The sequence below is a fragment of the Nuphar pumila genome, chromosome 17 (assembly GCF_984573655.1).
Source record: "Nuphar pumila chromosome 17, dmNupPumi1.hap1.1, whole genome shotgun sequence".
NCBI classification, from domain to species: Eukaryota; Viridiplantae; Streptophyta; class Magnoliopsida; order Nymphaeales; family Nymphaeaceae; genus Nuphar; species Nuphar pumila.
Window position 1 is genome coordinate 68,741,882 of NC_143265.1, and position 25,357 is coordinate 68,767,238.

At 39.5% G+C, this 25,357-nt stretch overlaps 1 protein-coding gene and 1 non-coding gene across 3 annotated transcripts in view; one reads left to right on the forward strand and one right to left on the reverse strand.

Moving 5' to 3' along the window:
* Positions 1–25,357, reverse strand: part of LOC149812122 (putative cyclic nucleotide-gated ion channel 19) — a 113,756-nt gene that overhangs the window by 18,391 nt on the left and 70,008 nt on the right. For both annotated transcript variants that reach the window (XM_089993642.1, XM_089993641.1), the window contains 2 exons: positions 23,025–23,170; positions 22,700–22,777 (listed from right to left, as the gene is read on the reverse strand). In XM_089993642.1, the coding sequence (XP_089849768.1) occupies positions 22,700–22,777; positions 23,025–23,170 (224 nt within the window). The remainder of the gene's footprint in view (positions 1–22,699; positions 22,778–23,024; positions 23,171–25,357) is intronic.
* On the forward strand, positions 5,561–5,776 carry LOC149812123 (small nucleolar RNA U3). Its single transcript, XR_016428672.1, has one exon. It is a non-coding gene; the product is annotated as a small nucleolar RNA U3 (small nucleolar RNA).

A 25,357-nucleotide genomic window follows, 5' to 3' on the forward strand; every position in this document is an offset into this window, starting at 1 on the left:
GTCCCAATGAGACATAAAGGGAATTTCCTTGCAAAAGTAAACATGTGAGGGTGTGGTGTTATGGTAGGATGCAGGGTTGTATGGAGCCACAACCCTATTTCAAAACCCACGATGCGCCCACGTAGAAATGAAAAACATTGCCGTTTTGCATAAAACCCAAATCTGAACAAAAAGGGTTAGATACAATTTTATTCATATACTTTGCAACGAAATGAATGATAGCACAAGTGGTGGGGTTCGTTGCCTCTTTGGTGGAAGACCCCGATTCGAAACCCCCTGTGCACAGGAGTAACTTTTTTGCACAAAAGGGCTACGTTGGGAATGGTAAAAACGTGGGGGTTTGAAACCCCCTGTGCACAGGAGGGTCGTATATACAATTGAGGATATTTTGGTCAAGGTGGAGGATTTCTACTTGTTGACTTCATTATTTTGCATACGAAATAAGTGAATGATGTGAGGCAAATGCTCATTATTCTAAGTCGCACCTTCTTGGCTACTGCTAAAGCGTGCATCAATTGCCGCATTGGTGTAATGGATGTCGCATTTGGTAACAGGAAGATGAGGTTGAACATCTTCAATGTAGCAATGAGCCCTGTAGGAGCATATGCTTCTTTCCAAGTTGATTTTGTTCAGGACCTGGTGGAAGCAAAGCCGATATGAACGTTGAGTGATCCACCTCAGGAAAAGGATGATGAATCACTTATGGGAGAGAGCTATGGTCTGCTTGATCGATTGACAGGCAAAGCACAGTGGACCTGGCAGTTCGAACCACTCCCTGATTTGGCAAAGAAGCCTACCAGACCTTCCATCGAGAGTTCGCCCGAACTTGAGTTAAAGCCTCTGCCGGCTTCGCTCAAGTATGCCTTCGTAGGCAAGGACTAGACGCTCTTCGTCATCATTTCAGATGACCTGACTGGCACCCAATAGTGTTAGCTTCTACAGGTTTTGCACAGGCACAAAGAGGCGATTGGATGGTCTGTGGCAGATCTAAAGGGGATAAACCCCTCCTTTTGCATGTATCGGATTATCATGGACGAGGATGCCAAACCCTCAAGAGAGATACAGAGGAGGCTAAACCCCCATATGAAGGAAGTGGTGAAGAAGGAGGTAGTCAAGTGGCTGGAAGCGGGGATCATTTACCCCATCTCTGATAGTCAGTGAGTGAGCCCCACCTAGGTTGTCCCCAAGAAGTCTGGGCTCACCGTTAAGATTAATGAGAAAGGAGAAAGCGTCTCCATGAGGACTACCACAGGGTGGCGAGTATGCATTGATTATCGAAAGTTGAACAATGCAACATGGAAAGATCACTTCCCATTGTCGTTCATTGACTAGATCTTAGAGAGACTCGCAGGTCTGCATTATTTTTGCTTCCTTGATGATTGTTCAGGATACAATCAGGTGGTCATTACCCCGAGGACCAGGAGAAGACTATCTTCACCTGTCCCTATGGCACATTCGCATTTAGGAGAATGTTGTTTGGGCTTTGTAATGCCCTGACAACATTTCAGAGGTGCAGGATGGTCATTTTCTCCCACATGGTAGATACGTCCTAGAAATCTTTATAGACGAATTTTTGGTGTATGGATCTTTGTTTAATGATTGTCTCCAAAAGTTAGCGAGAGTATTAAAACGATGTATATAGGCAAATCTTGTGCTCAGCTGAGAGAATAGTCATTTCATGGTTCAACAGAGGATTGTTCTTAGACATATTGTGTTCGAAAAAGGGATTGAGGTCGATAAGGCCAAAGTGGAGTCTCCATTGCCAAATTATCTCCACCGACCTCAGTGTGGCAGGTGCGATCATTCTTAGGGAATGCAGGTTTCTATCGGCGGTTCATTAAAGATTTCAGTAAAATTTCTAGACCGTTATGTAACCTGCTTGCGAAGGGTCGGTCGTTTCTTTTCAATGATGCATGTTTGAAGGCATTTTTATCTCTAAAGGAGGCCCTGACCACAACCCCTATTCTTCGATCTCTCGATTGGTCAGTACATTTCGAAATCATGTGCGACGCTTCTGATTATGCGGTCGGAGTCATTCTTAGCCAGAAGATCGAACAGAGGTCTCTATGTCATCTATTACGCTAGTAGGACCCTCTCTGATGCTCAAATGAATAGTACGACCACTACGAACGAACCAGTGTTTTAAAACTCGCCGAGTCAACTCGTTGACTCGGCTTGGCTAGGCCCTCCAGCGAGTCAACCCAGCAAGACAAACTCGGTTTGCCAAAACTCGGGCTTGACTCGGCTTGACTCGGCCTGACTCGGGCGAGTTTTGGGATGTTTGAAATTTGTTTTTTGAGTTTCAAATTACAATTTCGAAATATATAAGTACATATATTTTAAAAAGGGTTACCCCCAGATTTTGTATAAAAAAGAAAATAAAAATCATTTAAAGATAAAAAAGCATTTAAATCCATAGAATAAAATTGCCATGTTGTTCGAATTACTGCTCACCCTGTGTTATCAACTTATTCTAGTGAAATATTTTAAAGAAATGATTCTCACTATATATGGAGGGTCAACTGTGCCTATGCGAAGTCACATTTAGGTTTCATCATCTATTTGTTATGTGAACAAGCATTGTACATATTCAAATATTAGTAGTCTTTTTATAGTTGTGCCATTAATATATTTCCTGCATAGTTTTATACATGAGAAAATTGCTTATTTATGTTGATATTGGCCATTCTGTAAACTTTCAATATGCACATATATCCCTATTTTACATTTATGGATTTGTTAGAAAGGGAATTAAAACTTTTAAAACAAGCTAGCATATATGATTGGCCATTTTAGGAACCTTAGGTAGTAGCAGACTGAACTCATGGTGACCAAATCCTCTAATTCAAGTCATGAATTAGTCAAAGTGCTTGTATAGATATCAAATTCAATTATTCAAGCAAACCTCTATAGCTCTTTGCAGTTGTTTTTATATTCTTACAGACATTTGGAGACTATGTTTACTCAAAAACATGGTTTCAAACAAATTATATATTGTTTTTCTTTTAAAATCAAAAGTTAACAAAACCCGGTCTGAGTCACCGAGTTGACCCGCCAAGTCACGAGTCAATAAAGAACGAGTCGAGTTCCGAGTCAGGGGTTTTAAAACCTTGGAACGAACTGTTAGCCATAGTATTTGCCTTAGAAAAGTTTCGCTAGTATTTGTTGGGCTCCAAGGTTATCGTTTACTCAGATCATGCCGCTTTGCGGTATCTGATGAGTAAAAGGGATACCAAACCATGTCTCATTCGGTGGATCCTTCTGCTACAAGAATTTGATCTCGAAATTCGAGATAAGAGTGAATGTGAGAATCTTGTAGCAGACCATCTATCCAGACTGACTGTGGAGAGATCTACTGATCAGGGACAAATTGATGATTTCTTCTCAGATGAGCAGCTTCTTCATGTCAAAAGTCTGCTCTAGTTTGCATACTGTGAAAGTATCTTCAACAAGATACTATGATCAAGACTTCAATATTCTTTATAAAAAATAGCACATGCACAAAAAGAACACTTACAACACTTGTGCATAAAAACACAAAATCACAAACTCTCACAAATGCACCAAAGGCATAAAAATAAATATTCGAACTTTATTAGGAGCTTGGGCTTTGACTCAAAGCCATACAAAAACATAAGGGGGAACTCCCCTATTTATACATAATGAGAGGCCTTGGAGGGGCTCCCAATATGATCGTTGGGACCCCTCCAACGGTTATAATTATAAACGTTGGAGGGCCCAACGATCACATTGAGTGGGCCCCTCCATGTGCTAAAAACAAAAGAATAAGAAAAAAGAAAAAGGAAAAATTACATACATATTCTCAAAAGAGAATGTGTAAAATGACAAATATACCCTTACGGTTGAAAAGAAAAATATATATTATATATATATATAATAGGTAGATACATATACATATATATTAATATATGTATATGTATTACCTTATATATATATAATATATATATATTAGGTTACATGGTTGATTACATAATTTAACACATCATCAACTACTTGGTGACTGGAGAGTTCCCTGAACATTGGAACAAGAATGAGAAAGATCATTTTATGGTGCAAGCGAAACATTATTTCTGGGAGGATCCAGAGTTGTTTCAATTATGTCCCAACCAGATGATTTGAAGATGCGTCCCCGATGATGAGTTTGCATCCATTCTGGAGTTTTGCTATTCTTTGGCTTTTGGAGGCCACTTTTCTAGTCGGAAGACCGTTGCGAAGGTCCTCCAATCTGGATTTTGGTGGCCAACACTGCATAGAGATGCTCGTGATTTCTGTAGGAGATGCTTACACTGTCAGCCGACATAGAGCATTTCCAAGCATGATATGATGCCCCTTCTTAACATTCTTGTAGTTGAAATTTTTTATGTTTGGGGCATCGACTTTATGGGTCCCTTCCCGCCTTCGTTAGGTTTAATGGCAATCGATTATGTGTCTAAGTGGGTCGAGATCGTGGCCACCCGAACCAATGATCACAAAGAAGTGCTTAGATTTATCAAGCACATCTTTAGTAGGTTCGATGTTCCGAGAGCTATGATTAGTGGAGGTAAGCACTTCAAGAATGTGCATGTTACTTCCTTACTCAGGAAGTATTCAGTACATCATCAGATTGCTATGTCATACCATCCGCAGACGAGTGGACAGGTCAAGGTCTTTAACAGAGAGATCAAACGAATTCTTGAAAAGACAGTCTGGCCAGACCGAAAGAATAGGTCTCAGTGCCTAGACAATGCATTATGGGCATGCAGGACTGCTTTCAAGACTCTGATTGGCATGTCCCCTTGCCGATTGATTTTTGGGAAGCCATGTTATCTCCCTGTTGAATTGGAACATAAAGCATATTGGGCGATTAAGAAGTTTAATTTTGATATGGCCCAAGTTGGCAAAGAGTGAAAGCTCCAATTGAGTAAGCGCGAGGAGTTGCGAAACGATGCGTATGAGAGCGCCAAAATCTACAAGGCTCGAACTAAGCATTTTCATGATTAGCATATTTTGAGGAAACAATTTGAGCCTAGTCAAAAGTTTGGCTTTTCAATTCGTGACTCCAGCTATTTGCAGGAAAGTTGAAGTCTAGATGGGATGGGCCGTTTATAGTCCAAAAAGTTTTTATGCATGATGTTATTGATATCTTGGACCCACGAACGGGCAACAGTTTCAAGGTCAATGGGCAATGGCTAAAGCCCTATATTTCTGAGGCCATTATTAGTCAAGACATCGAGGTCATTGACCTCGCTGATATGTGAGGCAGTGGGCAGTGTATGTATGTTGTACCATTAGTATTTAGGTTGATTTCTTTTGTAGTTCTTTATAGTCTTTTGCATATTTCTTTTGTCCTTGATTTCTGAGCATATATAATAGATCATGTATACATTTTATTTTTTTGATATGATTTATGAGTTACAAGTGACAGGACAGATTTCATGGCATGGATTAGGTGACTTCTACTCCTTCCCTTGCATATCTTTTGTTTCATAGTGTGCATTCATCTAGTTTCATGTAAGCATAGGAGAGTGCTACGGAGGACAGTGACATTCAAGAATGGGGGAGGGTGTAGTTTGCACAGGATTTGTTCTATAGGTTGTACAATTGTATCCTTAAGTCTTAAGGAGTCAGAGATCCAAGTCTGTAAGATGAAGCATGACCTCTTGACCTGAGCGTGAATGCCGACTGCGCGCAGCCTTCAGGCTGTTTCAGTTGCGGAGGATCGTTCCCTTGGTCGACTCGATCGGCCAGTGAAGGTCTTGAGGTTGTCTGACAGACCCCCCCCTAACTCCCCCTATGTATAACTGTTTAGTTATACACTGTTGGTCCCAAGCCCGGATAAAGGAGGAGGGTTGCGGTAAACCAGTGACAGCCAGCATACAAACTTAGTCATACCCTATGAATATGAACCAATATGAGAAATTCGTTGGGGCATTCCCTACTGAGCGACGCGCTGTACTCTATAGGCCCGGAGGCAGTGATAAATGGGCAAAGGTTGTTAGGTCGTCGTCCAGAAGCGACGCGTCACACCGGCGCCCAAGTGTGGTGTCAAATAGGCAAGGGTTGACTCACTTTGTTGGACGGGTGGGGGTAAAGAAGTTAGTCCAAGACCATAAAATTAGGTTAGCCACTTTGAACATAGGGTCTTTAACTGGTAAGTTGGTAGAGTTGTGTAGGAGAAAGATTGATATTTTATGTCTACAAGAAACCAAATGGGTAGGTGAGAAAGCAAAAGTGATAGAACCTTGGGGATATTGTTAAGAAGACACATTTGGATTGGATCAGATCTTGATCCAATCCATAACACCGCCTAAGGCACGCGCCTCTAGGCGGTGGCATACTTGTAATTACATTCCTTTTTTATTATGTATTTTGTAAAATGTACATTTTGAGTATAAATAGAATGATACAAAGGGGGAGATTAATTCTGCGCCCCACTTTATCTCTCCTCTCTTCCTCTCTCTCAGGTTTTCCTATTTCCCTCTCTATCTTTCTCTCTTGTTACAGCCCACATATATCAAAATCTTACATGGTATCAGAGCCAGGTTCGGGCTGAAGACATATCGTGCGGGATCCCTCTCTTGATCGTAAGTTCCTCTCTCCCAAAATCCCTAAACCTCTCTCCTTCTTGCCGTGAATCCCTCTTTTTCCCAAATAACCCTATTTCTCCTCTTCTTCTTCTTTCTTACCGTGAAGATCTCCTTTTACTCCGAAAACACCATCTGTTTTTGTCTCCACTGTGCCCTAATTTTCAACCTTAAATCCCTAATTTCAATCCGCCCCTAATTTTCTCAAATTTTGCCCTAGTTTTACCCTAAATCCCAAATTCGTCTAATTTTACCTTAAATCCCTCTATGGCTGCCCTCTCTTCCAGCTTTCTTTCTCAACTTATCTCTCAAAAACTCAATCAAACCAATTATTTGACGTGGAAACGTCAAATCATCCCCTTTATCAAGAGTCATCGGCTTTATGGCCACATTGATGGCTCTCTTCCTGCACCACCTGAGTTCAATGTGACTGATGTGAAGAATGCTGCCGGGGAAGTTGAAAGCACATTAACTGAGCCTAATCCGGATTATGATACATGGTCGGCACATGATCAAGCTCTTGTTGCTTATATCACATCAACCCTTTCAGATGGAGTGCTCGCAGGGATTGATGATGATCTCACTGCAATGGAGTTGTGGCAGGCCTTAGCCACAACATATTCCCAAATTTCTGAAGCCCGATTTCTTCAACTTAAGAGGCAATTTCAAGATTGCAAGCGTGGTACTAAATCAGTTTTGGAGTTTATGACTGAACTGAAGAATATTAGTGATCAACTGGCCATTGTGGGACACCCTATTAACGATAAAGACAAAGTTCAACAAGTCCTAAGTGGGTTGGGACCTGATTTCGATGTCTTCTGTACTGCTTTAGAGGTGTTGCCTTCCCTTCCCTCATTTGAAGATCTCAAGGCAAAACTGCTTCAACATGAAGCCAGCCGATTGCAACGTCAGGACTTATTGCCGCATGGTCAACACAATGTTCTTGTTACAAACACTTATTCTCATCCAGGGAATCGTGCTAGAGGGTTCCATGTGCAACCAGGGACGACAAGAGGAATCCTTCCTACTCCTCAGGCTACCACACAGGGCAATATCCCACGGAGGATCCCTACTTGTTTTTATTGTAACAAAAAGGGACACGTAAAGTCTGAGTGTTGGCACAATCCGCAGAATAAAGGCAAAGGGGTTCGACGCGATAACACGCAGACGAGTTCACATGTGCCAGGCAACCATATTCCTCCAGATGTACAACAAATTCTTATGACTGCTATGTCCAAGATCAATTTTAAACAGAATGAGGAAGGAACTTGGTATGTGGACTCTGGTGCAGCAACTCATGTGACTGATAATGCAGGTAAACTTTCTAGTGCTCTCCCTTATTTAGCTCAAGGCTCAGTTGTTACAGGAGATGGATCCCATCATAAGATATCCCACATTGGAAATGCACAAGTGCCTTTGACTCACTGTTCTTTACCCTTGAAAAATGTTCTAGTTGTTCCAAATATCAAGAAAAATATTATTTCTGTCTCTAAGCTTATTGATGATTCTAATTCCTCTGTTGAATTTACTCCATCTTCTGTTTATGTCAAGGATGCTCGAACCAAGAAGACATTCGCTGAGGGTATTCGCAAGGGCAATATTTACGTTCTTGAGGAAGCTCCAACAGTGTCTGCGTCAAGTGTCTCTGTTCCGTCTTCTCCTAGTCCTCATCCTGTTGCTTTAACAGAGTATGATAGGTCATTCATTTGGCATGGCCATTTAGGTCATTGCAGTCATTCTTTTATTCGTGATCTTGTTAAGAATGGGTTCATCCCCAAGTCCAGTCTGAGTCCTGTCAATGAGTCAGACATGTGCTCTAGTTGTCATATTTGTAAGAGCCATGCCTTGCCTTTTCAGTTGATAAATAAACGAGCATCCAAATTATTTGAGACAATATATTCTGATGTTTGGGGACCAGCTCCTCTTTCTTCTTCTTCTGGGAGCAAATATTATGTTGTTTTTATTGATTCTTACTCTCGATACACTTGGATTTATTTTATGAAGCATAAATCCGAAGTGTTTCACTTGTTTACTCAATTTCATGCCTTAGTCCGCAACAAATACTCCTCTAATATTGTGCATTTCCAATGTGATGGTGGGGGAGAATTTATCTCAAAAGAATTTACTGAGTACTTACTAAATCATGGGATCACTAGACAGATTTCCTGTCCACATACACCTCAACAAAATGGCATAGCAGAGAGAAAACACAGACATATAGTTGAATCTGCATTAAGCATGTTACATAATACTGGCATCCCCATGACTCTTTGGACTGAAGCTTTCCATACTGCCGTATATATCATCAATCGTTTGCCATTGTCATTACTTGAAGGAAACTCTCCATATTTCCTTTTACATCATGAACACCCTGATTACAATGTGCTGCGGGTTTTTGGGTGTATTTGTTATGTTCATGTTGATGTCTCTTTACGAAACAAATTTCAGGATCGGGCTATTATGTGCAGATTTATTGGTTATTCTGACAGTTATAAAGGGTATAGATGTTACAATCCCAAAACTGGGCGTGTACACATTTCCCGTCATGTTGTTTTTGATGAACTCAGATTCAAGGACTCGACAGACACATTTGTGGAATCCAATGCTGATCCTCAGACTTATGATCCATGGCTAAGTGCTGAAATCTTATCTCCACAGGGTGATCCACATCAATCTTCGGCTCCAATATGTCATGACACTTCCTTTGCCTCATCCCATGTTGATTCAGAACCATCCACATGTGATCCTCGACCATCTGGATATTTTTCAGGGATGACCTATAGTAGAAGGCTTCCCTCTATCCGTGCTTCAGACACAACCAATGTTCTTCCACGCAGATCAGAACGGGTGAGACATCCAATTGACAGGTGGGTCAGCTATGACAATTTTTCTTTAGATTTTCAGATCTTTATGACAGAGGTGAACAAAAATGAGGAGCCCAAGAGTTATGATCAAGCCTCTCAAGATAGACGTTGGATTGATGCCATGAATGAGGAGATGTCTGCCTTGCATGAATGTCAAACTTGGGCTCTTGTTCCTCGACCAGACGGGAAAAATGTAGTGAGTTCCAAATGGGTTTATAAGATTAAATATAAACCCGATGGCAGTGTTGATCGATACAAAGCCCGTCTTGTTGCCAGAGGATTCACTCAACAGTATGGTGAGGATTATGATGAAACTTTCAGTCCAGTTGTCAAGATGGGGACAATACGAGTTATTCTTTCACTGGCAGTGTCATATGGATGGCCTTTATATCAGTTGGATGTGAAGAATGCATTTCTTCATGGCTATTTGAAAGAAGAAGTATATATGGAGCAACCTCCAGGGTATGCATCAAGTGATCCTACTCAATGGGTTTGCAAATTACAGAAGTCATTATATAGGCTCAAACAAGCATCTAGATCATGGTTTGACAGGTTCTCTCTCCATATTCAGCAGGCTGGTTTCACTCGAAGTGCTCTTGATCATTCTTTATTCTTATATCGGTCAGGTGAAACTGTAACTTGGCTTCTCATATATGTGGATGATATAGTACTCACGGGAAACTCTTCCTCTCATATCGCTCATGTTAAAGAGGTCCTACAAGAGGCTTTTAAAATGAAAGATCTTGGCGAGCTACGATACTTCTTGGGGGTTGAACTTGATAGAAAGTATAATGAGATGACTCTCACTCAACATAAGTATGCTCTTGACATATTAAACAAGGCAGGGATGTCGCAATGCAAACCCATAAATACTCCCAGTGTTCTTAACTCCAAGTTGCGTGCTCTTGATGGAAGTGATGCATATCCTAATCCTCGGTTTTATCGAAGTATTGTTGGCATGTTGCAATACCTCACTTTTACCCGTCCTGACATAGTATATGCAGTAAATCAGGTCTCTCAATTCATGCATGCTCCCACAGAAGAGCATATGGAAGCAGTTAAGCGGATTTTACGCTATCTCAAAGCTACTATTGGAGATGGCCTCGTTTACACAAGGTCCTCAAATGTCTTGGATGGACATCATCTTTATACCTATACTGATGCTGACTGGGGGGGTGATCCAGATGAGAGACGGTCTGTTTCGGGTTACTGTGTTTTTCTTGACTCCAATCTCGTCTGTTGGAGTAGCAAAAGACAACGGGCCATTTGCAAGTCAAGCACAGAAGCAGAATATAGAGCCATGGCTGCTGGCACTGCTGAAGTTGCATGGTTACGACACCTCCTTGGAGAACTCTTACTTCCCATTGCCAGCTCCTCCTTCCTTTGTGATAATCAGAGTGCTATTAAAATGGCTTTCAATCCCATCTCTCACAGTCGTACCAAGCACATAGAGATTGATCAACATTTCATTCGTCAAAAGGTTGAAGACGGGGTCATTTCTCCAACATATATTCCTACATCACAACAGGTGGCAGACTTGTTTACTAAAGGACTTACAGGCGAGCACTTTTGGACTTTGAAGAACAAGTTGTGCATGATTCATCCCCATGCCCAACTTGAGGGGGGCTGTTAAGAAGACACATTTGGATTGGATCAGATCTTGATCCAATCCATAACACCGCCTAAGGCACGTGCCTCTAGGCGGTGGCATACTTGTAATTACATTCCTTTTTTATTATGTATTTTGTAAAATGTACATTTTGAGTATAAATAGAATGATACAAAGGAGGAGATTAATTCTGCGCCCCACTTTATCTCTCCTCTCTTCCTCTCTCTCAGGTTTTCCTATTTCCCTCTCTATCTTTCTCTCTTGTTACAGCCCACATATATCAAAATCTTACAGATATAAGATTTGGTATACAGGAATAAATAGGAATAGGAATGGAGTAGGGATTGTTATGAGTCGTGAGTTTATAGATAATGTAGTTGTGGTCCGTAAGAAAGGTGATAGGATTTTACTTATTAAATTAGTATTAGGTACGGATATTATTAATATTATTAGTGTTTATGCACCTCAAGTAGGTTTAAATGATTCTATTAAGCGTCAATTTTGGGAACATTTAGATGAAGTAGTACAAGGGATATCTTATGGAGAAAAGCTTTTCATCGGCGGTGACCTTAATGGACATGTAGGCATTAGTAGAGATGGATTTGAGAGTATCCATGGAGGCTATGGTATAGGAGAAAGAAACGAAAGTGAAGAAAGGATTTTTAGATTTTGGTTTGTCCTATAATATGATCTTAGCAAACACTTGGTTTAGGAAGAGGGAGCCTCACCTAGTAACATTTAAAAGGGGTTAATACGAGTCAGATAGATTTTTTCCTACTTAGAAACAGAGATAGGGGTTGTTGCATCGATTGTAAGGTTATACCGAGAGAAAATGTAGTTATACAACATAAAGTCTTAATTTTAGATCTTAGAATTAGACAATGCCGCAAAAGGGATAGACATAGGATAGATCCTAAAATTAAGTGGTGGGCACTAAAAGGAGCTAAACAAGGAATGTTTGTAGAGCAGGTAGTTAAGGAAGCTGATTGGTGTCTCGAGAAGGATTCAGAAACAATGTGAAATAAGATAGCTGGTGGCATGAGAAAGGTGGCTAATGAGGTATTGGGTGAGTCTAAAGGCGGTGCACCGCTAGGTAAGGATACATCAGGGTGAAACAAGGATGTCAAATTAGCTATTAAGGTTAAAAGAGAGTGTTATAGAAATCTAAGAGTCATGATAATGAGAATTTGGAGAAGTATATAATAGCAAAGAAGAAAGCTAAAAAAGTAGTTTGAAACGCGAGAGATAAGGTATATAAGGAGGTTTATGACAAGTTGAATACCAAAGAGGGCGAGAAGGATATTTATAGGCTTGTAAAGATGAGAGATACAAAATCGAGAGATTTGGGTATGGTTAGATGTATCAAAGATGAAACGCAAAGGGTTTTAGTCAAAGATGAAGAGATTAAGGAGAGATGAAAAGATTATTTTGATAAGCTATTTAATGGAAGTCATGCTCAGGATTTTGGAGACTTCTCCATTCCTTTTCATGGGATGAATCATGACTTCATGCGCAAGATTCAAAAGAAAGAAATTGCAGAGGCTTTGAAGAAAATGAAATCAAGAAGGGCAGTTGGCCCAAATTGTATACCTATCGAGGCTTGGAAATGCTTGGGAGAGAAAGGTTTAGAATGGTTGACAAATCTTTTTAACAAGATTTGGCGGACAAATAAGATGCCTAATGAGTGGAGGAAGAGTACTTTGGTGCCTCTATATAAGAATAAGGGTGATATACAATATTACATAAACTATCGTGGTATAAAACTCATGAGTCATACTATGAAACTTTGGGAGAGGGTGATTGAGTATAGGTTGATGAATGTTGTCATGATATCGGAAAATCAATTTGGTTATATGCCTAGAAGATCAACTATGGAAGCTATACATCTTCTTAGACAACTTATTGAGAGATACAGAGAGAGGAACAAAGATTTGCATATGGTTTTTATTGATTTGGAGAAGACATACGATAGAGTACCTAAGAACGTTCTCTGGTGGACAATAATGAACAAAGGTGTTTCTCTCAAGTACATTAGTATAATTAAAGATATGTATGAAGGAGTAGTAACCAATGTCCGCACTTGTGGAGGGGTGACAACCAATTTTCCTATAACGGTTGGATTACATCAAGGATCTGCTTTAAGCCCTTTCCTATTTGCTATAGTGATGGATGAGCTTACGAGATCAATTCAAGAAAATATGTCGTGGTGTATGTTGTTTGCTGATGATATTGTTTTGATTGATGAGTCTAGAGTTGGGGTTCATGCTAAGTTAGAATTATGGAGACAGACATTGTAAGCAAGAGGTTTTAAGTTGAGTAAGAGTAAGACAGAATATATGGAATGTCGGTTTAGTAAGCAACGAAATAGTGATGGGAGTGTAGTGAAGCTTGGTGAGCAAGAAATATCGGTGGATGATTGTTTTAAATATTTGGGATTTATCATTCAAAAGTATGGAGAAATTGATGGAGATGTAAATCATAGGATAAAGGTTGCTAGATGAAATGGAAAAGTGCAACTGGAGTGTTGTGCGATCGTAGAATGCCATTGCAGTTCAAGGGAAAGTTTTATAGGACGACTATTAGGCTCGCTTTACTATATGGTACAGAATGTTGGGCTGCCAAAAGACATCATATTCAAAAAATGAGTGTAGCTAAGATGCGTATGCTTAGATGGATATGTGGAAATACAATAAAAGATAAGATTCAGAACAAGAAGATACGTAAGAAGATAGGCGTTGCACCCATTGAAAATAAGATGAGAGAGAATCGTTTACGGTGGTTTGGACATATTCGGCGAAGGCCTAATGATGCTCCAGTTAGAAGGATGAAGAAATGGAAAAATATATTAGTTAAAAGAGGTCGGGGTAGGCCTAGGAAGACTTGGATGGAGATGATAGGAAAGGATATGAATGCTTTGAACCTCACCGAGGACATGGCATTGGATAGAAATGATTGGAAGAGAAGGATTCATGTGGAAGACCCATAATGATTTTCTTTTTTGGTTCATATCGCCGACCCCAATTGTTTTGGGATGAAGGCGTGGTTGTTGTTGTTGTTGTTGTAGTTTGCACACCCAATTTTTTCTTTTTGTCCATGTATTTACACTGATGAAAACTCATAAAAATTAGGCTTTTAAAAAATGATTTTTAACGTATATGAATGCTTTACACAATCTAACATTCTAGAGAATTTTTTAAGCACCACGAAAAAAAATTCTGACACTAATCTGGAAAATGTGGTCATTTTTATGGATTTCAAATAAATGGCGATAGATGCATGTTAGAGTTTTATTTTGAATCACAAGTATGAATATGCACGGTTTATTTTGAAAACTAAGCAAATGAACGACATTGAAAATAAGATCTCAAAAGTGAAAAAGAGCATATGTTTAGTTATTTGATCTCTTCATATTCCCCAGCAACTGGGCTCGGACACAAGTTGAAGTGCTTGATTCGCATATCGAAAAAGATAACGAAGAAAATCACTTCTTTGCCTAAGTTGATATATGTAGACTATTTGGTTCGAGCAAGTAGAGTCCGCGGGGTATTTACACCTGGTGCCCTAAAGCCATCTGGTTTAAGAGTCATCGGCCCGAAAGTCCGCTACATAGACTTTATAGAGAGCCTAATAGATGTTGACATTGCACATGACAAGAAGAAAGCTATATGTGAAACTATGAAAATTGAAAGTCTAGTGACTCGAGCAATTAAGTCTGAGGGATACTTTATATCGGGTGCCCTAAGGTCGTCTGGCTTGGGAGTCATTGACCCAAATCTCGTTACATGGGTCACAAAAATTGAAAATTTGTTACAGTGCTCAATTGAAAAAAAAAAGAAAAAGTGTGAAAAATTTGAAAAAAGAAAAAGAAAGAAAATCAACAGCATAAAGATAAAGTTCATTGCTTAGGAATAATTTTTGAGAACCCTGTGCAGAAAACATATAAGTGAGGAGAAATAAGCAATGACATGTGTGCATTTGATTTTTCGAGAATAAAGCATAAATGATTACGATATTTAGAAAAGTAAAGGAAAAGTTTTTATTCTGTGGTGGCGTTTAAAGGCTCTAATTATGTTTTGAAAGTGTAATGGCATGAAATATTTGTGAAAACAAACTCCTTAACTGCCTAATGACTCTTGAATTGAAATCTTTATGCATAAATGACAGAGATTTTGTGGGTAGCATCGCTGCAAACCCTCACGCGACCGTACTCGTCCACTGGGGTAACCCAGGGATTTAAAGGGCTTGTTGCATAGGCTAAATGTAACCATGATTCCTACAAAAGTGAGTTAGGTTTTTGCTTTGTTAGTTTGTTTTTGTTTTTGTTTTTTGTTATTCAGGGACAGTTTGTTCGAGGACTAGCAAACGATAAGCATGGGAGAATTTGATCATGCATAAATTCTGCATTTTATACATATATTTTTATGCATGATCCATAAAAAAATTGCATTAAAAACTCATTTTGATCGATGTTTTTGAGAAACTGCTTTGAAATTCAAAATAAAGATCAAATCGCATATTTAAATCCTTCCCTGTGCTTTTCCAAAATAAGGAAAAGAAGAGGAGGAGGAAATCACCTCTTCTTGTAAAAGAAAGCTTTAGACTTTGGGCGGTTTGGAGAGAAGAGGCTCCACTTGAGTACAAGCCGGCTGGTTGATGTTGTTCTATATCTTGGTGAAAAAGGTGGCGGCTGGTCTCCAATGGATGCCACTTGATGAAGAAGGTGGCTGGCCTTTGGCTGCAACTTAGAAGAAGAGGGACTATGGAGGACAACACCCCGGCTGCGTCAAGAAGATGAAAAACAGCTGGCTGTGTGGAGAGCACCCAATGGAAGATGCCTGGCCGGTTGATGGTGCTAGCCGGCTACAAGGGTTGCACAAGACAAAGGGAGGTCGGTCAAGCTGGCTGGGTTGGAACTCCTCCCCGCCTAGCTAAGGAGAGTAGTTATGGTGTTTAGGACTACCAAGGAGGAGTTGGATGATTGTTGGTCTTCACGGCTTCCTTGCTGCAACAAAGAAAGAAAAGAAGACAAGGAAGAGAAGGAAAAGAGAGCACGTTGGGAAGAGAGAGAGAACAAACCAACAAAGGAAAATAAAAAAGAAGCCTCCTCCGGTCGACGTGGAGCCTTACACCTTTATATTGCTGTCAAAAAAAAAGAAAGAATGGAAAGAAAGAAAGAAGGGAAGGAGAAAGAAAAAGAAAGAGTGAGAGAGAAGGGGAGGAGTCGGTTCCCATGTGGGGGTCTTCTTCTTCCCACGTCAACCTCCTTGGGGAGGTTGACTAAAAAAGAACAAAATAACCAAAAAGAAACAAAAAAAAGGAAAACAAAAAAAATAATAAGAAAAGAAAGAAAAGGGAGTGAAGGAGGAAAAAGGAGGTGTCAACCTCCCTTCCTCCTTGACTTACGCATCTCCTAGTGGGAAGCTTACCAAAAACCCAAATGAAATAAGTAAAAAGAAAGTAAAAAAGAAAGAGGAAATTTTAGAAAATTTTAGGAACTTGGGGAAAAAAGACAAGAATAATAAAAAAAAGGAAATAGTAGAGGAAGAGAGGGCTGGCCTTCCACGTTGGGGACCCACCTCTAAGGTGGCGTCCTCCATGGAGGGAGGCATTTGCCCTAAATATCATTCAAAATAATAAAAAAAAATTATGGAAATACGAAAAAGTTTTGAAAAAAGGCAGTGGTTGTTTTGAAAAAGAATTTTAGGAAAAGATTTAAAAAAGAAATTTTGGAAGAGTTGAAGAAATGAGAAAACAAAGGATGGCGCCACCTAGGTGGGCCCCATCTAGGATGGATCTAGATTTTAAATCCATTAGAGATCCGGATTTATCAAGATTCAAATCAATAGACGGACTCTGATCTAGATTTGATATGAACACAAATTAGCTTTGGAAATGATTTCAAAATATCAAACCTTGGAATTTGAAAGCACTAGGTTCAAGTTAAAATAATTTTAACTTTAAAAAGCATAGACTTTGAACCTAGATTGAGATATTGGATCAAAAGAAAACTTAAATCCAGATCTGGGTCACAAGTCTTAAATGGCAAATAGATTCGGATCTCAGACAATGGACATGATCCAAATTCACGGGTGGTGGACGAATCCTGGATCAAAGATAAGACATTAGAAATGGATTCCGGATAAGGCAAGGAGAATAAGATGGATCCTGGATCAATGATGAGCTTGTAGAAGCGGATCCCGGATATGATAGAGAGGATAAGTTGGATCCTGGATCAAAGATAGGATTTGTTAGACGGATCCTGGATCAAGATAAGATGGTAGAGACGGATCCTGGATATTAGATAAGAATAAAAAAATTGATCCCAGATAGTAAATGTGATGGGTGGACCCTGGATACCAAATGAAAGGATCCAGGTCCAGAAAAACAAATTGGACCTTAGATACAGATAACAAAGCAGATTGGATAAAAGATCCAGGTCCAAAGTAGGAAACGGATAATGAATATCAGATCAGATGTTGGATCAAATCAGGTATCCAATGTCTAAATTGATGCATGGGTTGGATCTCGGATACGGACAAAGTATCAGATAACAAAATTGATCTGAGTCTAGACTAGAAATTACCCCTAGCTTAGAAATTGATCAAATTGTCCCTCTAAATCGCTCACAAGGTGGGTCCAGTTGTAGAGTGGGTTCAAGCCTACCTAACCTAGGTTCATCTGGGCTAAACCCAGGTGGCGCCTTTCTATGTGGTGGGCCCTACACAATTCTAGGATTTGATAAAATAGAATAAATTGGGATAAGGCAGGATTTCGGCAATTAAAAACCATGTTCTTACTGAAAATCACTACAACTTCTGGGGTTTGGAACTGAAAACAGGATATCAGCTAGAAAACCATGAAAAATTCTCAAAAGTACCCACTCATGTTCACTAAAAAAATGACCATTCTGCCCCTGATTGAGAAATGACCAAGAACATAGATGATTTTGCCCTCCTAGGCAGGGGCATGAGGTGGGGCCCACCTCAGAGTGGGGCCCTCTCTAGGTCCCACGCCCTGGCTAGGCTAAAATCTCCTTGTTTTTTTAAGTTTTAAAATTTCACTAGTAGGTAACTTTAAAACAAATGTAAGTGGATAGTGATAGTGAAGTAGAGTGAAGAGTGACACTTAGAAAAACAAGGTTTAAACTGTCTTGAACGAGGTTCTAAGGTTCCGGAACTCAAGTGAACTAAGAAGAAGACGTTATCTCAACTAGACTCCCAGACAAGATGATTGAAAACAGACACAATTCTAAGTGAAATGGTGAGAAATTCACTATAGAGTGAAGTTAGCAACAAGAGTGTACTAGGCTATATCACACGGACTCGGCTAAGGAGGTGCCGCACCCGAGTCGACACGCCCCGACACGGGTGCGGACTCGGGTGCGGCTTCGGACTCGGCCCGGACTCGGTCAACGCCGAGTCGGACTCGGTCAACGAGTCCAGGCCGAGTCCGTCCACATTTTGGACTCGGTCAACTTTGACCGAGTCCAAAAATGTCTCTAAAAAACTAATTTTTTATATTTTTTATTTAAAAAATATATATATAAAAAAGGCACTGTGACTGTGCAGTCTTTGCAGTGTGCACAGTCACAGACCACAGTCTGTGACTGTGCACAGTGCACAGTCTTTGCAGTGTGCACTGTGCACAGTGTTGTGCCTGTGCACAGTGCACAGTGCTGTGCCTGTGCACAGTCACAGTCTGTGACTGCCCAGACACCTGTGGCATTTTAAAAATAAAATAAAATTATATATATATATATATATATATATATATATATATATATATATATATATTTTTTTTTTTTTGCCGAGTCCCCGTGTCCAAAAATTTTAAAATTGTGCCGCACCCGTGTTGCACCCGCACCCGCACCCGCACCCGCACCCATGTGACATAGGTACTAGGTGTAGTGAACAAAACACTGGGTTAGAACTAAAACCACAATCAACTGAACTAAGATGAACTAATTTGAAGCTTAAACAAATTAAATCCTAGCTAGGTTAACTAGGGTTAGTTCAATTCTAGCTGAAATAAACTGAATTGAGCTAAAATAAACTCCAACAATAAGGGAAAACAAGTTTGAACTGAAATTGGACCACTTGAACACCTGATGAGCTCAAGTTAAACACAAAGGAATAGGATCAACCAAAATTGACTAATTCTGGGGCAACTAGATTGAATTTGAGCTAGAAATGAGCTCATTTCACATGAAATGAACCAAATTTAGCTGAAATGAACAGGATCTACTCATTGTAAGTTCAGAGGAGCTAGAAATGATTGATATTCTAGCTCTTCTAAGCTTACAATGAGTTTGGTTGGGCCTAACTGACAAGGACCTAAGGTTACCTAGGGGCAAAATGGTAGCTTTTCTAGTAAAAATGGGGTGAAATGACACCTAAATTGGAATGGTCCTAGAGGTTAGACTCCTACACTGTGCTAAAGGGGTTGGCATCTGTGAAAGGGGGTGTACGGAAATGAACTTGAAAATTTTGGAGTGTTTACATTATCCTCTTCATCTTGCTTATCTGATTGGATTCAATCAGGACCTTGAACTCACATGTTTCACCCAAGTAAATAAACAAACTCAATGACATTCTGCCATGGTTGATGAGTTTAATTCCCTTCTTAAAAACCACACCTGGGTCTTAGTTCCTCCACCACCTCATACCAATATTATCATATGCAAATGGATCTATAAGATCAAACATAGAGCAGATGGCTCCCTGGAAAGATACAAGGCCCATCTTGTCGCCAAGGGGTACAATCAAGAAGACGGGGGTGACTACTTTGAAACTTTTAGTCTTGTTGTGAATCCTCCCATTGTTCGTACTTTGTACCATCCTTACTATTGATGTCTCAGACAGTTGGCCTATTCGTCAGTTAGATGTTCATAATGTGTTCCTACATGGTGTTCTATCTGAATACATTTATATGACCCAAACCCAGGGGTTTATGGATCGACGACATCCGAACTACATGTGTAAATTATTGAAAGCCCTATATGGACTCAAACAAACTCCACGAGCCTGGTACGTTTGAGCAACTTTCTTCCACACATTGTCTTTGTGAGCTCTCGTGTTGATACCTCCTTATTTATTTTTCACAAGGATCTTATTACTGCACCCATTCTTATTTATGTGGATGATATCATCATCACCAGTAGTTCTCCTGATATTGTGATCCATATCATTAATCAGCTGGGATCTAAGTTTGCTCTCAAAGATTTGGGTTCTTTGCACTATTTTTTAGGCATTGAATCTCGTTTTCACCATGATGGGTTGTTTCTTTCCCAGCAAAAGTACATGTTGGACCTATTGGACAGAACAGACATGACAAGAGCAAAGCCAGTCTGCATGCCTATGGCTACGTCCATAAAGTTGTCTGTCCATGACAGTGAGACTCTAAAAGATCTCACTCACTACTATTAGGTTATGGGTGCACTAGAGTACCTTACCTTGACAAAACCAAATCTTGCCTTTGCTATCAACAAAGTATGCCAATTCATGCACACTCCCACCACAATCCACTGGACAATAGTTAAATGGATTCTACGTTATTTGAAACATACTCTTAATTTTGGTCTCCTTGTTCCCCGTTCCAATCAATTGCAAATTCATGCCTATTCATGGTTTGCAACATAGATGATAGAAAATCCACTAGTGGGTTTTATTGTGTTTCTTGGCAACTCATTGGTCTCATGGTCTGCACGTAAGCAAGGCACGGTGTCCCGCTCATGTACTAAGGCAGAATAAGATCCTTGTCCAATACAGCGACAGAGGTTCTTTGGCTTACATATCTCTTGAAGGACATTCATGTTTCATGGTCTTCCACACCAACCCTATGGTGTGACAATGTTGGTGCGTCATACCTTGTTGCTAACCCGGCGTTTCATAATCGTACCAAACACATTGACATTGATGTTCACTTCATCCAGGATCATGTTCTTAAGAAACATCTTCAAGTTCAGTACATATCATCCACCGATCAAGTTGTTGATGCTATGGTCAAGCCCCTATCATCCTACCGGTTTTCCTTCTTTAGAGACAAGCTCAACATTCTCGCCAGACTGTTGAGCTTGACAGGGGCTGTTAAGGAATAGTTGGATCAGCCTCTCGATTCCACCCAGATCCAGCTCAACACATCAAATGGTGGAGGCATCTCAAATGTAATACACGATAAGGTTATGGAAGACTCCAAATGGTGACCCGGTTCATGCAAAGAAGACTCCCACATCTAGCAATGGTCTCAGCCAGAAAGATAAGGCAAGACTCATCCAGTAGGACTCCACCCTAATGAAGAAGCCTCAAATGGAAAGGATTGTAATGCAATCGGATTGTGATAAGGTTGTTAAAGAACCAAACAAATTGTAACAGAATTTTCATATTAAAAGGAACCTCTCATCTCTCAAGAAAAGTAGAGAGAGAAAATCTGTGAGGCCATGGACGTAGACTCATCTTGAGTCGAACCACGTAAAACTGAGCATTGCGTGCGTATGTATGAACGCTTTTAGCGACTCATCTTTTTTTGCTGCCTCTACATAAGACTCAGGCTCAACATAAGAATAGATTAATGCTAAAAATATGCGATGTTGAGGAGAAAAAAACTCATAGGATACAAAATGAGGAGAGATCGAAGTTCTAGAGCTTTTACATACTTGAGGATTAAGGAAGATGACAACTCAAATAAGGACTCTAAATTTTGGTGGCCGGATTCAGCTGACGAAGGAATAGGATCAGAATTGGCCTTTTTTCTTCTCTCTAACCCCTCTTCCACCTTATCCAAGAAAGGGATTTCATGGCAATGTCACACAGACAATTCATTTAGCATGTGTATTCAGTATCGACACGACACAACACACATACTTCACGGACACAACAAAACACTTCATGGACATAGTCAACCTGGTTTTGGTTGTCGCCCAAATGAGGCCTAAAATTAGATAATTTCTACATTTTGTTTTCATTTCAGTAAAGCTAGGTTGTTGACTTCTCATCACATGCATTCCAAGTTTAATTCAGAGATGAAAAAGACTTTTCTCATAGAGAAAGTTGCTTTGATTTTAACCCTAAGGTGCATTTAAAGCTGTAAGATCCTCCACAGAGCTTACAAATAACTCAATAAGCTTTGATGTTTAGAATTAATAATGTATTAGAAAAAAAGTATGGGAGCTACTGCATCTAGAAATCTTAAGACAAATACAAGCTAATGTGAAAATTTAAAATAAAATGCCCGTGTCCAATATCTGGTCAGAACAGGTTGAAATAAGATTTCAAACCCCACTATCATTTGTAAACACTGAACAGTCATACAAATTCAAATACTTGCATCTTTTTTGCCTGAGATTAAGAAACAAAAAAACACAAGGGTATGCAACATTAATTTATGCGAATAAATGTAATAGCAATCATGTTCATGAACTATTAAATTTATTGTAAAATAAAAGCAGCTAACTCTTTATGAATACGCTGCTAGCTCTTAGCACGTTGAAGTCCAAAGGAAGAACATACAGGTACCAATAAAAATTATTAATATTTGGGATGCACAAGAAGTGGTTTGCGGATGAAAAGTAAGGAATGAGATGAATGAAATCTAATTGCATCATTTTGGCACACAAATTATCTCTATGTTTAAGTACCAGTGCACACCTCCTCAATGTTTCTGGTAAGCGTCTGTGGCTCATCCATCGTTCCACATCACGGAGCCTTAGTTGCATTTCAAGCCTCCTTTGAAAACAAAAAACTCAATGTCAACAAGCATGCTTAATATTTGAGGAAAATAAAAGTAGATACACCTCAACATAAATGTGGAAACCCCCAGCCAAATTTGCAGTTACCTTTTACTTTAATCACTAACACAATATCATGACATAAACTCATTTACTTAATCCAACAAATCACACTATAGATTGCCTTGTGATCTTTATAAAAAATTTATCATAAATATGCATAATCATATGAAAGGCTGCCCTACCTTCGACCCAAAGCCTGGAGAAAGTTCTGCATATTTCCGATAAGCAGAGCAAAAAGCAAAAGACCCAGTCCAATTATCGCCATGGTGAAAAGAACCTCCCCCCAGAATGAGCTGGGAACTAGGTTTCCAGCTAGAGTACTGATTTGCTGTGACAAGGCCAGAGAGAAAATTTCAATAATAAAACATAATAGATAGATCTGGTAAACTTCTAATTTCATGTAGCTAAGCATGCAAGTTTTCCTTCTCAATTTCATAGAAGAAACAAGATTTTGACTTTTGAAAGCCATATTCTAGTAAAAATGAACATGTCATCAATCGGAAAATGAGTATACAAATACAACAGTTATTCAACTCTGCTCATCCGTGTCTGTTAAAACTTGTCAGTTTAAGATGTCAAATTACAAAACAATGCAGTCTCTCTCCATCACCATGTTAAAATATATATATATATATTTACATATATGTGTATAGTATTGAAAGTCTGTAATATAGTATAAGACATAGTAGTGTAAGATAACCTTATTTGACTATTATGTACATACCCTAATAAGAAGGGGGTATACTAGTCTTTTCAGTCTTTTCTTTTTGATGTACTCAAGGGGGTCGACCCTTTTTAGTGTGTAATGTTCCTCTTTCATGAGATTGAACAGTTTAACTTGTTCTCTCTCTCTTTTGTTGAGTCTCCTCTAACCCTAACTCCTCTTACTCTTATTTCCTTTGATTTCTAACATGGTATCAGAGCTAGAATGTGCAGGGGAGAGGAGGCTTTGAATCGAGAAGGAGGAGAGGTCGTCCGATGTCATCCTTGGAGGAACGACTGGTTTGTTCAGACCAGTTTTGGTTAGTTTGGTTTCTCTACTTGCTAGGGTTTGATTTTAGCAGTTCTACAAATCAAACCCCATTGGATTTGGTCTTGTTTTGGATTTTTTGTGATTTTTCTAAGATTTTCTGGATTTCTTGGAAGTTTCAGTTGTACCTGGCTCAATTTTCGATTTTTGAAAGCTCAAATCAACCCTATTCAGGTCAGTTTTGACATAGAATTTTAAAAAAAGAGGTTGGGTCAGTTGTTTTGAAGTTTTGGAGAGGTTTTGAACAAAGGTTGGGGCATACATAGCTTGCGGTAAGCCTTTTTCAGTATTTTTGAAGTGTTGATTGCTCTTGGTTGATGTGTTTGGGTTGTGCCTTGTGTGGATTCAGTATTTCATAGGTATAAAAAGCATTTTGCGGTTCTCATTTATGCCTTGTGCCTTCCACTTGACTCTTGAAGTGCTTCTTGTTGGATTTTGGTAAGCTTAAACGCTTTTCATTTTTTTTGTGATACTCATTGTAAGTAGTATCATGGAGAAGGAAGGGATTCAAATTATCTTAGTCAAGTTAAATGGGATAAACTATGTACATTGGGTTGATTTTTTGGAAGTGATGGTTGTTGGAAAATGATTAAGAGGCTATTTAGATGGTTCAAAAACAAAACCTAAAGTCTCTGATGAGGGTTTTGACAAGTCTATAGAGGAATGGGTCATCAACAATGCAAGAGTTAAGCTTTGGATTTTTGGGTCCTTGAAACCGAGAATTGTTATGAACATTTCGAAATTCCATGAGGCAAAAGACGCTTGGAGTTATCTTAGACAAGTCTATAGGCAAAAGAACTGGGCATGACATTATCAACTCACTCAAGAGTTGAGAAGTATGCACCAAGGAAGCAAGTCAATAGAAGAATTTTATTATGATAGCAGAGGATCTGGAATGCTCTTGCACTGATGGAGGGATAGAAGAAATGTGAGAAGTGTACAAAATGTGTCTTGCACTTCATGTCAAACTTGTTTGGGGCTTCTTGATCAGCATAGGGAGACAAACAGGGTCATTGAGTTTTTCATGGATCTTAGACCATAATTTGATGGGAAAAGGAATGCCATCTTGCATTGTTCTCACTTACCATCTATGACCCAAGTCATTGCTCAAGCTGATTGCGAAAGAGACTAAGATAGTCTCTTAGATCTTTTTCTTCTAGGGATAATGTCATGGTTGTATTCAGGCAGATGGGTGGCAGAATGGGTGGAAGAGGAGGTGGAAGACCTAGAGGACGAGGGAAGATGGGATTTGGAGAAAGAGGTGACCTTAGCTCTGTTTAGTGTCACTATTGTAAGGGTTTTAGTCATATAAAGAATTATTGCCCCATTCTCAGAAAAAAAAAAAAAAGATAGTGCATATACAGCGTCTAGTGAGAGTGAGGATGTAATGCCCAAGGATGAGCAACCAGGTGGTTCTGTTTTGATTGGTAGAAAAATGATGGGTAGTGGGCAGCTTCAGAGACTATAGCAAGTTCAACAAGAGAT